Here is a 17,628-nt window from a genome sequence, read left to right as displayed (position 1 = left end):
ACATTCACAAAATATAAATAATATATTGAACCCAATCTAAAGATTAACAAACTTTCTCCAGTATTATGTATTATTAGAAAAACAATATACATAACATTGTATTCTGAAATACAATAAAGTATTCTGAAATTAATTCAGGAGTTTTAATATTTAGAAACAGAGAAGAAAACAGAATTGTAATTTAAACAACAAAGGCAATGCTCTAAATCTAATCTTTAGGTGATAGAGACTACTGTATTTATCATACAAATCATGTGCCTTGGAAAAGAAAATGGAATAACTTGTGATGTGATTGTCTCCTCCTTCGTTTTGGTGAGCACAAGAAAAATTACATCAAAGTTAAACACCTGTCTCTAAGGTTGTTATTTCAGACAAACATAAATGTGGAAAGTTTATGGTTCTTTCATTAAAGGTAACTAATATGGCATTCAGGTGGAGCTAGCTGGACATGTTTTATTTAGATAATTACATGCTTTATTTAGAGAATTACAGAGTCAGTGAGACCCATAGATCTTTAAAAAAATCTTTAATTTTGCCAGTTGAGCCATCCCATGTAAGTTTAAAAAATGCCTATTGGTAAGATGTTTAGAAATATTTATTTCTAGTTTAAAAAGTAGCGTGGCATATAATTTTTAAAAGCTTTATTTTCCTTTGGACATTTATCATGAAAAAGTTTTACTGCAAATTCGTGACATTGTCAAACATAGCCTTTGGATATTTTCCTTCCTTCCTGTTTAGTCACACATATAATCCCAGAGAGTTCAGTGGTGAACTTTGCTCATAGATTTTATTTCTGTATATTCAATCCAATTATCAGGTGTAAATGTGTAAGTCGACTCCTTTCTGTCCATCTTTTAAAGTAAAAATTAAGCCCTGCATCCTACAAGCATCTTCCAACATAGATTCTCATGCATCTCATAAGTCAACACAATGTTTCCACAACTGATCAGGGTTTACTGAGAGGTACTTATTCTGCTAAAGTACCTGTCACTACTCACCTGTAACAAAGGTGAGTGTCAGAGATCTCATCACGATAGCATAAGCAGAATCAGTTACAGAGGGGCAAACCTTTATGTGGATGAAGCTTGTTTTTGCTACACCCTACATTTAATATCACTCCTCTCCTGTTTTGGTGTCACCTGTCTCTTAGGTAGTACTTCAACCCTTATATTTCACAGTCAGATAATGATCACATAACCAGATACAGAAAGAAATAGGACTTTAACGCAGACCTGAAAGGTCATTAAACCCATGCTCCTTCCACCACTCCACCTTAGCAAATGTTCAGAGGTAAGCAAGAACATGGCTTGTTTGGAGCACTAGAGACTGGGACATTCAGGGTCCCTCGTACCACAGCACTCAGATCAACACATTCTTCAAGTAGTCACAAGGCTGGCCCCCAGCCAGGCCATCAGCTAATGATTCCACCAAAGTTCAACTTTCCATCCCTCAGTGTTGGCCACAACTAAGGAAGCATATTACCTTCTGCAGACATTTTTGAATAATTCTGTGTCATCTGCTTTCCATCCATACATGAACTACTTGAAGCTAGAAAATATTTAGAGAAGAATAAATGAAATCAATTTTATGTACTCAGAGTGGAAGCCAGTGTTTCCCCACAAAGTCCTACTCAACATAAAGACAATTAGTTAACCATAACTAAAATTATACAAAAATAATTGTAAAACAGAAATTAGAAGTTATGCCATCATTAGAGGAAAAAACCTGTTAACATCTTAAAAATTATACTTATAAGCAATTAATAATGATTTCTCATTCATGAGACGCTTTGTTTAGTCAACTAGTTTGTATGAGGTAACCAAGCCTCACCCTATTCCTCCTTCCCCAACCAAGGAGATGGGTCCATGTGGGCATCTCACAAGAGCTGGTCCAATTATACTCCTTTCTCCAAATGCTGGAGACATCATCTTTAAATGAAATTTCTCTGTACATTTTTGTTTTCCTTTTTAACCTAACTCCTCTAAAAGAGTGAAAGAAATGAACACAAAACTGGAATAATGACTAACCAGGAAGTAGCTCTATAGTCACTCTTGTTGCTACTCAAATGTGCCTACCATGAGCTCATGGTAGGCACATTGTGGCCCTCCCAGTGACATGAACTCCCAATAGTCACTGTGCCATTGCCCCAATATTCTTGCTCGGTGACACAATCCCCCTGTGGGGTCCGGGAGATCTTTGCTGCAGCTGTCTTGCACACCACAGTTCTATGCCTGCTTAGAAACAGGGTCATTTCAGGGGGAACTGCAGAGAGGTAAGGAAAAAGTGCTTCAATCTTAACATAAAGAATATGAAATTTGGCCGGGCGCGGTGGCTCAAGCCTGTAATCCCAGCACTTTGGGAGGCCGAGACGGGCGGATCACGAGGTCAGGAGATCAAGACCATCCTGGCTAACACGGTGAAACCCCGTCTCTACTAAAAAATACAAAAAACTAGCCGGGCAAGGTGGCAGGCGCCTGTAGTCCCAGCTACTCGGGAGGCTGAGGCAGGAGAATGGCGTAAACTCGGGCGGCGGAGCTTGCAGTGAGCTGAGATCCGGCCACTGCACTCCAGCTTGGGCGACAGAGCGAGACTCCGACTCAAAAAAAAAAAAAAAAAGAATATGAAATTTAGAGAGACATTTGTTTCAGTCCAAATCTGATGATGTGCAATACCACAATATATGATGTTCCTTACCTAACACTTGGTACGGTTAGGATTAAGTACGTCAGTGATGGCCTAGGGGAATGACTGTTGCAGTAATTCTCAAAGCGTGGTTTTCAGATGGCTACGGATAACCAAGACCTTTTCAGTGGACATCATCGTGGGTAATATCCATGATGGAAATTCCCATCAGGTATTACCATTATTCACCTGTAATACCCATAATGAGTGAGGACAACACGATCAATCTGAAGGGCAAGATTCTAGGCAAGACTGGAGGCCTACGTTATACTCTTGTCATTGCAGTTTTTTTTTTCCATTGTTTCATTTCTCTCCTGTAGGCTTTGATGCAGGAAGAATTGTCTCTGATGAGTATTTTCCATGTTGTTACGATCACACTTGTCAATAGGATGGGATGGCAACAGAGCATAGCCTTTGTATACATTCGTAAAGACAGTAAAGTGCTAACTGGACACAATAAGAAAATGAAAATGATAAAAATTTCTACATGCCAATTTCTTCCACTGGGTCTCATTTAAAGTCCCATAAAACCTTTATTTATTTATTTATTTATTTATTTATTTATTTATATTATTTTTTGAGGTGGAGTCTCTCTCTGTCACCCAGGCTGGAGTGCAGTGGCGCTATCTCAGCTCACTGCAAGCACTGCAAGCTCCGCCTCCCAGGTTCACGCCATTCTCCTGCCTCAGCCTCCCGAGTAGTTGGGACTACAGGCGCCCGCCACCACGCTCAGCTAATTTTTTGTATTTTAGTAGAGATGGAGTTTCACCTTGTTAGCCAGGATGGTCTCGATCTCCTGACCTTGTGATCCACCCGCCCCAGCCTCCCAAAGTGCTGGCATTACAGGCGTGAGACATCATGCCCAGCCAAACCCCTTCTTTTTCTTAATGAGTATTTTGCCCGCCTTGGATGTAAAAAGGTGATTGGAAAGAGTTCAGCTTGCAACTCAAACATCTGATATAAATGCATTTCCTCAAGGTAATCATCATGATTTGGTACGCAAGAAAAATACGTTAAATGTATTTCCAATTCGATCATGTAGAATACTTAAAAGATACTGTATATAAGGCTTGAGATTTAATACGTTAATACTTTTTACTGAATCATCAAAGACATTCTTAGGCAATGTGTGTGTGTGTGTGTGAGTGTGTGAAGAATACAATGACTATTGGTGCAGCTTGGCGCCTTTTATAGGTTGAATTATATATCCGAAAATTTATATGTTGAAGTCCTACCCCTCAGAGATGTGCCCTTATTTGAAAATAAAATCGTTACAAATATAACTAGCTAAGATAAAGTCATACTGGAGTGGCGTGAGCCCCTAATGCAATACAATTGGTGTTCTCATAAAAAGAGCAAATTGGACACAGATATGGATACAGGGAAAGCATCATGTAAAAACTGGAGGTATGCTGCACAAGCCAGGAAATACCAGAAGCTAGGAAAAAGGCTTGAAACAGATCTTTTCGTAGTGCCTTCAGAGGGAGAATTGCCCTGCCAACACCTTGATCTTGGAGTTTTAGTTTCTAGTACTGTAACACGATACGTTTCCGTTGCTTCCACCTCTCGTTTTATGGTTCTTTGTTACAACAGCCCTAGCAAACTAATACAGTACTCTGCACTTTATTCATACTAAGGCACCAGTAATTTTAAACAACAGTTCAATTGCACTTTCAGTGAAAATATCAGTAGAAAGGCAAATAACATCACTGTATTATCATTATTATTATTCTTGTAACTCATTTTTACCTAGGGGACCCCCTGAAAGGGTCTTGATTATCTCCAGCCATCTGAAAATCACACTTTGAGAACTGTTGCAATAGTTATTCCCCTAGTCCTTCACCAAAGAACCTGTGACCATGTGTTTAGGTAACCATAACTGGGGAAAAAGGAATACAAATATCTTTTGAGGGTTACTTGAATACTAATCTGAATTGATCCTGATACCCAAGAACACAAAGAACATTAAGGGCCTCCTGTTAGAGTAGAAACATATCGGAGTCAGGGGATAAAAGAAATCCTGGGCCTGGTTTATATCACAGCGGAATAAGTCCACAGACTTATCCAGTGGAGGTTTTTCAGTTGCTGAATATTTAATTAGAATGAACATGCTTAGCAGCTTGCAGACCGTCTTGTTGATTCCTTGATCTGTAAAGTAAGAGCTATTATAATAGGAATGACCAAGAGAAATCCCCCAAACCACTCACCTTGGCGAAGATAGTAAATAAATATTAATATTGAAGACGTAAGTATGAGTCTCCTTTCAGAGACTTAAAGTGTACTAAAATAGTGGTTCCCATTATGTCTCTTACTTAATTTACCAGTTCAATCCCTGCAAAACACTGGATGGTGAATTATAGTAGACCAATGCAAAATTACCAAAGTATCAGCCCCAACTGCAGCTACTCTGCCAGATAAGCTATCTTTACTAGAGATACTGCAGTTGCAATATGTGGTTATTGATCTGGTAAATGCATTATTTTCAATATTCACCAGGAAGGAACATCAAAAGTAAGTTTGTATTCCACAGGACAGTACACAGTATATAAATATGGTCTTGTCTTAATTTCTACTTTCATGTACAGTGTAATCTATAAAGATCTAGGCTATCTGGGCATTCTGCAGGGACCATCATATTGGTCTACTATATTGATGACATCATACCAATTAGATCTTCTGAGCAAAAAGTGAGAGTTATTATGAATACCTTAGTTAATCACATGCATTCCAGAGGTGAGAAGTCAATTCTACAAAGATTCAGGGCCTGACACATTAGTGAAGTTTCTAGTAGCCCAGTGATCTGGAACCTACCATATATCTCCTCCCGAAAAAAGGACAAAGTATTTAACCTTACTTCCTACCACTGAGTAGCACAATACTTGGTTTTGGAGGCAGCCTGCTGTATATTTGCGATTACTGCTCTGACCCTCTAATAGAATGCTAGTCCAATGTGCTCCAGGCCAAGAAAGGAATCTGTGACAGGTCCATGCTACAGTATATCAGCCCTGAAAAAAAGTTCATCAAATCAGGCAGATCTGTGATACAAGAAGATTCTGTGATAAAGATGCATTGCGGAGCCTCAGACAAGTCCAGTAGGACAGTCAGTGCAGGCCTAGGGTTCTGGGGTAAATCTGTGTCATCTGAAGCAGATAACTAGTTGCCTTTTTAAAAATAGCTCATGGCATTCTATGGGACCCTGGTGAAGACTGAGCATCTAATCATGGGATACGAAACGATCAGGCTCCTAAAACAGCCCATTGTAAGCTGCATACTATTAGACCCACAAAATCATAAAGTAAAGTGGGTCCAGCAACCTTCCATTATAAAACAGAAAGAGAGAACACCAGTCATTTGAGTGAACAAGTGGTCCAGGCCCCCACTTCATATACCACTGTTACACTGTCATCTCTCCCTCAGCTCACATCTAAGCCCTCCCTGTAAGTTCCCTAGGACCAAAACCCAAAGCTTAGCTTGTGGATGGGTTGCCTCAGTCTGTGATATAAGCCAAAAGTAGACTGTTGCAGCACTGTAGCCCCACTGTGTTCTGGCCCTGAAAGACAGCGATGATGAAAAATACTCAAGTAAAAGATGATTCAGTAATAAAAGAGATAAACTCATGAGCAGTGGCAAATGGTTTGGCTTGTTTGGTCAGAGACCTGGAAGAGTCAAAATTGGAAGGGAGAGGACAAGAAGGTGTGGGGTAGAGGCATGCGGATGCATTCAGAAATTGCCAGCTTGGTGGAGCACTGGCGTAGCCTCTTGAAGGCACAACTGAGGTTTGGAAATTATATCTTATGAGGATGGGACACCACCCTTTAGGAGGGTGCTGTGTCCCCAGTTCCCCAGTTCATATAATAAACTGGATCTGAGAGACAAGGAGTAGAACTGGGGTAGTCTCACTCACCATCATTCTTTTTTTTTTTTTTTTTGAGACGGAGTCTCGCTTTGTTGTCCAGGCTGTAGTGTAGTGGCATGATCTCGGCTCACTGCCACCTCCGCCTCCCTTCACCATCATTCTTACTGACTCATTTAGAGAATTTGTGCTACCAAATCCCAGTAATTTTAGATTTGTGAGTCTAGGATCTTGAGTTTCAGAGGGGAGATACTTCTACCAGGAGACGCGCTAGGAGTTCCTCTAAGTTATAGCTTTCCCCTGTATACCAGTAGGCACAACATGGAGTTGCCTTTTGGCAGGGGTAATTTAAGCCTGATCATCATGAGACAATAGTGTTACGGGATCTTTGGGATATCACTTTGCCAGTTGGAAACCTTTGTGGCCAATGGCACATTTGCCCAAATTTTGCTGTGGCCCACTGGGCTCATTCTGCCCATTTGGCCTGGTAGGCTGCACTTGGCTGGCACTATTGGCCTGGATCCCAATCTGCCAAGGACGAGCCAGGCACAGACCAATAAAGGAATGTATGAGTGAGCATGGGATCTGGCTACTGCACACAGCCAGACACACTACCTGCAGAGGAGTGGGCAGCTCCAGGTGCTGGCATGGGTGCCAGCTCCCTGCGAGGCTGCAGCTTGACAGGCGTACCATAAACAGCTTCGGGGGAATGTGGTGGTGCCCAGAAGCTTGGAGACACCAGGAACTGCAGAGCCGTAAAAAGGGTGTCACAGCCCTGGCTCAGGGATCTCCCAGGTCTGGGCTCCCCAAAGTGCCACAGCTCTTCTCTCCTTCTCTCTTCTCTCCTTGTCACCCACAATGTGGCAAGCAAGGGGTGTGTTTCAGCCCTGTTTTTGTTACAGCTCTTTTAACCCTGTCATTTGGCAGGTAGTGAGTTCTTGTCCTGTGACTAGGAAGAATGAGGTACGCAGAGAAGTGGAGGGCGAGCAAGGTTAAGAGGAGCTTTACTGAGCGATAGAACAGCTCTGAGGAGACCCGAATGGGTAGCTCCTTTCTGCAGCCAGTGTGTCCTGGTGAGTGTTTGGTTCCTAGCAGAGAAGAAACCCTAGAGTGGGTAGCTCCTCTCTACAGGCAGGTCATCCCATTGAGTGTTCAGCTCCTAGCCGAGAGGAAACCCTATAATGGGTAGGTCCTCTCTACAGGCAGGTTGTCCCATTATCTATTCAGCTCTCAGCAGAGAAGGTAGCTCCTCTCTGCAACTGGTTGTCCCATCTTCTCTTCAAGTCTTTCTAAATCCAGGGCTTTTATCGCCCCAGAGGGGAGAAAGTGCATGCCAGTTGTTCCATGGGTGCCCATAGATGGGCTCAGAAAAAGCACCACAAGTTCTAATTTCAGTCTGCGGGACCAGCAGCCCAGCCCCAAGGCTTCAGGCCTTCCTGGCTTGAAGGCGGGGTTTTGCCAGGGACCTGCATCTTTCCGCCCTGGAGCCTCTCCACCTCCTGAGGTTCTTCATGGCACCCACGCTGTTCATGTCGAGGGGCACCTGCAGGCCAGCAGTAAGCTGCCCTCAGCAACCCCCTTTGGCCTTCCTCCCATGCTTATTGGTGCCCAAAGTCTGGAGGGGGCCAAGGTGGCGGGGCTTCTGCCTATTCCCAGCTCCCAAGAGCACAGGGGTGCCCAGGTTGCAGCCACAGCTTGGGCAGCTACAGTTGTACCTGGGGAACTCCTGCTCTGCCAACTTGGAAGGGGCAAGGCTCCCACTTGTTCCCAGTTCCTGTTGGCTTCATGGAATGCACAGCCCTGGCTGCACCTCCTCTCTGTGTTTTCCCCACAGCAGCAGTGGGCAAAGAGCAGGTGGCATGGTGACCCCAGCCAACCCTGCACAAAGGAACCCAATGCGACCAGGGCCAGCAGTGTGAGTCCTGACTGTGCCTTCAGCCAGGTGCTTGTGGGCTCGCAGGATGAAGCAGGGGGTGAGGCTGAGGCCATAGTAAAGGCTCAGTGCCTGGGAGTGGGTCCTGCCTGGCTATGCGAGGGTGGGGGTAGTGCGGTCAGCTGCCTCAGAGACACGGAGCACAGAGGTCCCACCACCACCACTGCGGCTCTCACAGCCAGTCCTGCTGCCACCGCCCGCACCTCCCTTCTGCAGCTGGCATGATGGCCATGGCCACTCCAGACAGCCCGCCACTGCATCAATAGGACTGTTTTTATATAATGGGAGTAGGGAGAAATATGCTTTTTGTACTCTCATAACCAGCTTTAATTGTAAATCATTAAGTATGTGTAAATCAAGAAGGTCTTATAAGGGCCTGGCAATCAGGCCTCAGACCACTCAGGGGTCTATGCTTAAGACTCAGTCTCAGTCATGCCGTGGATGTATCTTTGATCCTAATTTCACTAGGATGTTTTATAAGTCATCAGCAACAAATTTATCAAACACCTTTTTGACATATACTGAACAGTTTTTGAGATTCTTTTTCTCTTTAATCTAAAATTAGGTAAAGTTTATTAGTAGATTATTTAATATCAACTATTTTACATTCCTAAAAATATTACCTTGTTGTTGGTTTAATTCTTTTAGTGCACTATTGATTTGATATGCTGATATGTGGAATCTTTGCCTCTGCATTTACAAGTGAAATTAGCTTAGAAATTTTTTTGTATACTAACTTTGTCAGGATTTAATATCTGAGTTATACTTGTAAAATTTAGAAAACAATTCTCCTTTCCCTAGTCTATGGATAAACTAAATGACATAAAAATTATCTGTTCCTTAAAGGCTTAAAGTGATATAAACTATTTCTCTTACATAGCAATCTAAGGCCACACATTTTTTGGCAGTAATTCTCAATTTCTTCTATGGTTCTCTATCTGCTCACGTTTTCCATCTCATCCTGAGCCAGTTGCTAATTTAGTTTTCCACTAAAAAATGTATTTCATGGAAGTTTTCTAATTTAATAGGAGAAATTGTACAAAATATTCTCTTATTTCTTTGGTTTCTTGCTATTTGTTGTTAATTGTTGATTTTCTCCCCATATTTTGTGTATTTTTTTCTTTACTTCCCATTTAGAATAGTCTTTATCCCATTAAAAAAATCAATTCTTGGAATTATTTATAAATGCTAGCTTTCCACTTCTTAATTCATGCAGTTCTTCTTTTGACTTTATTACTACCTTTCCTACTTCCTTCCGCTATTTGAGTACAACTTGACTTTCCCGGCTCTGCTCTCACTGCAAACCAGCATGCACACTAAACTCCTCCCACCTCAGACTGTTTCTATTGGCTGAACATTTTATGTGCCTTTCTACCCTGTACTTTAGTCCACAATGATCCCCTAGCCTCTTTTTTCCAATAATTTATGCCTTCTGAAATACTTCTATAGCCTGTGCAAAAGCTACGATCTGTAATACACTGATTTTGTATTGATTTTGTATTACAGTGCTCATCTCATTTTACCTTGTAATATAATTCTGTGTCCTTGTCTAATTCCAAGACCAGAATATGTAGACTACTTGAAGGTGCTGTAAGTTTTCTTCTTTTTAGCTTCTATTTTACCAAGCACATTTTTGTGTGCTACTAAGAAATCTACTTGTTTGTTTTTTGTTGTTGTTGAATTAAATTGAATAAGTAGGTCCTTGCTTGGTCTTCAAGCAATAGTGTGCAGAGAGGTATCTGTTACAATTGCACACAAGACAAATGACCATATAAATGTTTCTGCTGGTGATCCAACCCTCCCATCAAACTGGTTATTAAGTAAGTGAGCATTTTACTTTCATTAAGAAGTATTCTCTGGCTCTGCATTTCCAGTTGTGTCATCAGATAGGAATTATTATCTGAACTTAGAAAATATTTAGAGAAGAAATATGGAGAAAATTAATAAACTTTATTTACTGAAATGGACTAGAATCCCCTGATTTCATATATTATGATCACAGAAAACAACATTTCAATTCCTTAAATGAATTAATAATCACACCAAAAATCACAAAAACCTCTACATAAAAGAAATCACAGTGAGATCATAACTAAATAAATGCATGTATGTCAGGATTTTGACATTTCTTTTGCAGTTATGAATAAATGATTCATCCAATATTATTATAACAGATCAGTCTCTACCAGTCTTTTGCCAGCCACACCCACTTCTAATCAGTGGAAGAGTTCAATGCAGGGCCCAGGAGTAAAGTTCCATTTCCAGAACTATTATAGAAATGATAGACAACCTCCCCCACTTCCAAAAAAGCTTAGAAGTATAGGATGAATACAATTCCTGTTCCAAATGCATGGCTGAATTTGCAAAAAAGGTAAGGGAAACCTCTCAAGGTTAAAAATGACAAGGAGACAGGAAACCACGAGATCATTTGCTGGTCTCAATAACAGAAAGCCTTTTTAAAATAATTACTTAGATAAATTTAAATTTATTGTGATTTGTTTTATGGCTCATTTAATGGTCTGCCTTGGTAAATATTCTGTGTTCCCCTGAAAAAAATGTGTATCCTCCTGTGACAGCTAGTTTTATATGTCAAGTTGGCTAGAGTATAGTAGTCAATCATTCAATCAAACACTAATTTAAGCATTGTTGTGAAGGTATTTTGTATGTGATTAATAACTACAATCAGTTGATTTTAAGTAAAGGAGATCATTCTCAATAAAGAAGATGGGCCTCACTCAATCAGCTGAAAGGCCTTAAGAGAAAAAGTGATGTTTTTCAGAGTAAGAAAAAAAAGTCTTCCTTAAGACGGCAGCATTAGTTGCATTAGTTTCTGCTCAAAAGTTTCCAGACTACCAGTCCACCCTATAAATTTCAAACTTACAAGCTTCCACAATTTCAATAATTAATTCCTTGAAATAACACCCACACACATACACACATACACGTACATATACATACTTTCTACTTATTACGTTTCTCTGGTGGAACCCTGACTGATACAGATTTGGTACCATAAGTGGTCCTCAAGAAACAGAATATTAAGGATGAATTTTCAGAATTGGTTCGGGGTTTTCTGGAATTGGTCATCCAATCTAATTAGATTTAAAAGCACTAATGACTGCATTTCTAGTGCTAGAGGGCACACTGATAGTCCATGGCATGAAGTAACAGTAGAGATATGCAAAAATGTCACCACTGGATAATCCTAGTCAAATACTTATAAAAGGCAAGGTCTGAGTGATCATGTGTTTGGTACTTTAGGACATTTATATATAATGAGATTGACTGGTTTCTCCTAATTTGCTGGGCAAACAGATAAAGAAAAAGATGAGTTCAGGGCTTCAAATTCTCAAACTATATGAATGAACTGGAAGTTTCTACGTCTGCCATGAAAGAACCCCCTATCTTCTCGGCAAGGCTGAAGTTTCCAGATACCAAAACTTATCCCGTAAGTGGTTAAATGACAACACAAATTGAATTCCTAACTTGTCAGGGTATCCTTCGCTAGAGTGAGGTTATTGATTGGAAAGGAATGGGATCCTGAAAATTGGAATGTGAACATATAGGCAAAAGCTGAGGAAACTGAACACGTAAAATCTCTAAAATCTCCTAAGTCTTTGCCCATAGAAGCAGTCCTCCTACCCCTGTTTGAAGTGGTTAACCCCCTGCTTTGCCTGAGGAAACTATAATGATTTTTCTTCAACTAGTTGCCTTAAAAGACACTTTCTATTCTCCTCAGGATCTTCCCCCTCACTCCTCTTTGCTTCCAGACTTATAACCAGACTTGAGTCCCCGCAGGGTGCAAAAAGTGAGGTACAGTGTGATCCACAAGGAGTTACACCACGCACCAAAAGAGCTATATGACTTTTCCAATGGATACAGTTATAAATCTAGACAATATGTATAGGAATGAATATTAAGGATGTGGAATAATGAAAAAGACAAAGCTGAATGAGGCCAAATTATTGATATGAATCCAGTCAGGCAGAGATTCTAGATTCAATGCTGTAGCTCCAGGCATTAGAAAAGGCTCTGTGTGTGTTGGTCAGTTCTTGCACTGCTATCAAGAAATACCTGAGACTGGGTAATTTATAAAGAAAAGAGGTTTAGTCGGCTCATGGTTCTACAGGCTGTACAGGATGCATGGTGGCATCTGCTTCTGGGAAGGCCTCAGGGAGCTTTTACTCATGGCAGAAGGCAAAGCCAGAACAGGCATGTTCACACGCCCAGAGCAGGAGGAAGGAGGTGTGGGTGGGAGATGCTACACACTTTTAAACAACCAGATCTCATAACTCACTCACTATCATGCAAACAGAACTGAGGCAATAGGGCTAACACGTTCCTAAGAATGTCACCTCCATGATTCAATGACCTCCCACCAGACCCCACCTCCCACACTGGGAATTACAATTAGACATGAGATTTAGTGAGGACACAGACCCAAACCATATCACTATTAATTTGTTTAGTGAGCTGAAACAGTGACCAAATTGTTGTCTACACTAAATACAAATAAAAATAAAATATCAGAACTACTTCAGTATATGGAAAAATGAGAGTGCCAGAGGAAAAAAGTTCCAAAATCTGCACATAAACTCTCCCCACTTCTTGCTAGAATTCTAACTGGAAAAACTTTGAAATTGTTTGCTGAGTGTTAATACATGAACAATGTCATTTCTTCCTGGAAAAAAAATATGCTGATTGTGACTGTGATTATTATATAAATTATATACATATTTTATATTAATTATTATTATCATTATTATTATTTAAAAGTAATGGTTGTTGTTTTGATTCTTAGGAGCTATTAGCATCACACAGTCCAAAGTTATTTCATAACCACAGATCTGCCCCTTAATCCCAGTCAGGGATACGGAATGTATATTAGTGATAGCAAGAGAAAAGAGGAAAAATATATTGATAGTTTGATATAGTTTGGTTTCCCACCCAAATCTCATTGTAAATTGTGATCCTGAGGGGGGCCTGATCGGGGGTGACTGGATCATGGGTGGTTTCTAATGGTTTAGCACCCTCCACCTGGTGCTGTCTCATGATAGAATTCTCACAAGATCTGCTTGTTTAAGAGTGTGGAGCACCTCCTCACCTTCTGCTGGCCATTTGAAGACATGCTTGCTTTCCCTTCACCTTTCTGCCATGATTGTAAGTTTTTTGAGGCCTCCCCAGTCATGCTGCTTGTGGAACAGTGAGTCAATTAAACCTCTTTTCTTTATAAATTACCCATTCTTGAGTAGTTCTTTATAGCAACGTGAGAATGAACTAATACATGGTTACTTAATGCCCAAAGAATAGGCAGAGGCACAGCTCAAACCTGTGTGGCACCTAGAAGATTTCTCATGTGGGGCAGGTGCAGCAAAACACAACCATATACGGCCATCGCCAAGGTTTGCCATCTTTTTATGAGTGATTCTAGTCCTTGCTGACTGCCAGGCTGGCAGAAGGAAGGGCTGCCTTTCCCACAGGACTAGGGTGTATCTAATCTACCCTTGTCCACCAACCCCACCCAAGGCCCATGCCTGGCCACTCCTGAAATAGGGTGCACACAGCACAGCCTCCATTTCCCCACCTGAGTGTTTTGCAGTGGCCTGGGAGCAGTTTGGCCTCCCCAGCACACCTGGTGCTCAATATTGAGGTGTCAGAGGATAAAACCATGCACTCGATCCCAAAGTCCAGGGTTCAAGCACACCACCCAGAGGTATCAAGATGAGATCTGTGGCCTAAGTTCAAGCTAGGGAGGAGCCCCCACTCACAGAACACTGAGAAGAGTGAGGAGTAGGTTTGTGTTTTGGCATGGTAGTTGGGCGTCCCTTTATCTGTGAGACTGATCGAATAAGGGTTTAGCCTATTGGCCATCTGCAGCTTCTGCCCAAGGGATCTCCACAGCCCACAACATCTGGAACACCTCAGTGATCTGTACACAAAAGGCTTGGGACAAAACTAGCTGGTTGGGCCTGCTCCTGGGACTGACACCACAGGGAAAACTGGTCAGGAGAGCACAAGCTGGGTGGTCTTCACAACCATGTTCTGGGCAAAGAATCCAGGCTACAGGCACCACACCAGTGTTGCGGGAAGTCAGGGACCCCAAATGGAGGGACTGGCTGGAGCCGTGGAAGAGGAACGTAAATTGTGAAGATTTCATGGACATTTATCAGTTCCCAAATAATACTTTTATAATTTCTTATGCCTGTCTTTACGTTAATCTCTTAATCCTGTTATCTTCATAAGCTGATGATGTGGCCGGGCGCGGTGGCTCAAGCCTGTAATCCCAGCACTTTGGGAGGCGGAGACTGGCGGATCACGAGGTCAGGAAATCGAGACCATCCTGGCTAACACAGTGAAACCCTGTCTCTACTAAAAAATACAAAAAACTAGCCGGGTGAGGTGGTGGGCGCCTGTAGTCCCAGCTACTCGGAGGCTGAGGCAGGAGAATGGCGTAAACCTGGGAGGCGGAGCTTGCAGTGAGCTGAGATCCGGCCACTGCACTCCAGCCTGGGCGACAGAGCGAAAAAAAAAAAAAAAAAAAAAAAGCTGAGGATGTACATCACCTCAGGACCACTGTGATAATTGTGTTAACTGTACAAATTGATTGTAAAACATGTGTATTTGAACAATATGAAATCGGTGCACCTTGAAAAGCAACAGAATCACAGTGATTTTTAGGGAACAAAGGAAGACAACCACAAGGTCTGACTACCTGCAGGGTCGGGCAAAAAGAGCCATATTTTCCTTCCTGCAGAGAGTCTATAAATGGATGTGCAACTAGGAGAGATATCACTAAATTCTTTTCCTAGCAAGGAATATTAATATTAATACCCTGGAAAAGGAATGCATTCCTGAAGGGAGGTCTATAAATGGCCGCTCTGGGAATGTCTGTCTTATGTGGTTGAGATAAGTACTGAGATATGCCCTGGTCTCCTGCAGTACCCTCAGTCTTACTAGGGTGGGGAAAAACTCTGCCCTGCTAAATTTGTGGTCAGACTGGTTCTCTGCTCTCAGACCCTGTTTTCTGTTGTTTAAGATGTTTATCAAGACAATACATGCACCGCAGAACATAGACCCTTATCAGTAGTTCTGCTTTTGCCTTTTGTCCTGTTTCCTCAGAAGCATGAGATCTTTGTTAGACCCTTATTAGTAGTTCTGCTTTTTGCCCTTTGAAGCATGTGATCTTTGTACTTACTCCCTGTTTTTACACCCCCTCCCCTTTTGAAACCCTTAATAAAAACTTGCTGGTTTTGAGGCCCAGGTGGGCATCACAGTCCTACCAACATGTGATGTCACCCCTGGTGGCCCAGCTGTAAAATTCCTCTCTTTGTACTGTCTCTCTTTATTTCTCAGCTGGCCGACACTTATGGAAAATAGAAATAACCTACGTTGAAATACTGGGGGTGGGTTCCCCCAATACACCAGTGCACACTTGCAGCAAGAGTCTTACCCAGGGATACTCATCTCTTTACCCACTGCATTGCCAGAACACCCACAGACATACCCCACAACCTGCTGTGACTCTGCCAAGCTTAGAGGACCAGCAGGTCCCCAAGGAGTTGTGGGCCTCCTGGTAACCTAAACTTTGCCCTAGACAGGAAGAGAGAGTAAGCAACTTAGAAAACGTATTTGAGGATATAGTCAACAAAAATTTACTCAATCTCACTAAAGAGGCCAACATGCAAATTTCAGAAATTCAGACAACTGCAAGATGCTACGCAAGATGACCATCCCCAAGACACATAGCCATTAGACTTTCCAAGGTCGATGTGAAATAAAAAAATCTTAAAAGCAGCTGGAGAAAAGGGCCAGCTCACTTACAAAGGAACCCCATCAGATTAAAAGCAGACATCTCAGCAGAAAGTTTATAAGCCAGAAGAGATTGGGGTCTATTTTCAGTATCCTTAGAGAAAAGAAATTCCAACTAAGAATTTCATACTCTCCAATTAAGCTTCATAAGCAAAGAGAAATACAATCTTTCCTAAGCAAGCGAACACTAAGAGAATTCACTGCCACAAGGCCAACCTTACCAGAGATCCCTAAGGGAGTTCTAAACATGGAAATTTAAGAACAATACCTGTTACTACAAAGACACACTTAAGTGTATAGCCCTATAAACAAACTACACAATCAAGACTACAAAGCAACTAGCTAACAGCGTCACAACAGGGTCAAAACTTCATATATCAATATTAATCTGGAATTAAATAACCTAAATGTGCCCCTTGAAAGGCACAGAGTGGCAAGTTGGATAAAAGAACGAGACATAACCATCTGCTGGCTTCCAGAGAACCATCTCACATGTAACAAAACACACAGGCTAAAAGTAAAGGGTTGGAAAAAGATCTATCACACAAATGGAAAACAAAAAAGAGCAGGGGTCACTATTCTTATATCAGACAAAATAGAATTTAAACCAACAACAGCAAAAAAAAAAAGAAAAAAAAGGACAAAGAGGAGCATTACACAATGATAAAGGTTTCAAATCAAAAAAAGAGTTAACTATCCTAAATATATACATGCCCGACATTGGACACTCAGAATAAAAAAAAAAAAAAGTACTTCTAATCCTATGGAAAGACTTAGCCATTTAATAATGGTTGGAGACTTCAATATCCCACCAACAGCATTAGATCATCAAGGCAGAAAACTAAGAAAAGAATTCTGGTCTTAAATGTAATATTTGATCAATCGGGACTAACAGACATCTACAGACTACTCCACCCAAAGACCACAGAATATCCATTTTTCTCATCTACATATGGAACATACTCTGAGGTCAGACACATGCTCAACCATAAAACAAGTGTCAATAAATTAGAAAATGTCAAAATCATGCCAACCATACTCTCAGACCACAGTGGAATAAAAATAGAAATCAATATCAAGCATGTCTCTGAAAACTCTACAAATACATGCAAATTAAACAACTTGATCCTCAATAAGTTTTGGGTAGACAATAAAATTAAGGAAGAAATAAAAAAATGTTTAAAATTAATTAAAACAGAGACATGACATTAAAAAAACCCTAAGATGCAGCACAAACAGTGTTAAAAGTTTATAGTGCTAAACACCTACATCAAGAAGTTAGAAAGATCTCATATTAACAATCTAACATCACACTTAGAAGAACTAGAAAAGGCCAGGTACCATGGCTCAC

General features: G+C 41.2%; 1 protein-coding gene across 3 annotated transcripts in view; it reads right to left on the bottom strand.

Annotated features, from left to right (window-relative positions):
• The window catches only part of CD200R1L (CD200 receptor 1-like), a 30,105-nt gene that overhangs the window by 11,242 nt on the left and 1,235 nt on the right, over positions 1-17,628 (bottom strand). Inside the window, exons 2-3 of one of the 3 annotated variants that reach the window (XM_011973106.1) lie at positions 10,306-10,373; positions 1,483-1,548 (exon numbers count right to left, since the gene is read on the bottom strand). In XM_011973106.1, the coding sequence (XP_011828496.1) occupies positions 1,483-1,548; positions 10,306-10,351 (112 nt within the window). In that variant the 5' untranslated portion in view covers positions 10,352-10,373. Of the gene's footprint in view, positions 1-1,482; positions 1,549-1,725; positions 1,736-10,305; positions 10,374-17,628 lie in introns of those variants that run through there. The other 2 variants (XM_011973107.1, XM_011973105.1) reach the window with 2 other exon arrangements.

The sequence above is a fragment of the Mandrillus leucophaeus genome, unplaced genomic scaffold (assembly GCF_000951045.1).
Source record: "Mandrillus leucophaeus isolate KB7577 unplaced genomic scaffold, Mleu.le_1.0 Scaffold1342, whole genome shotgun sequence".
Lineage (NCBI taxonomy): Eukaryota > Metazoa > Chordata > Mammalia > Primates > Cercopithecidae > Mandrillus > Mandrillus leucophaeus.
Note: the sequence above shows the minus strand (reverse complement) of the source record. Positions and strands in the feature narration are given on the sequence as shown.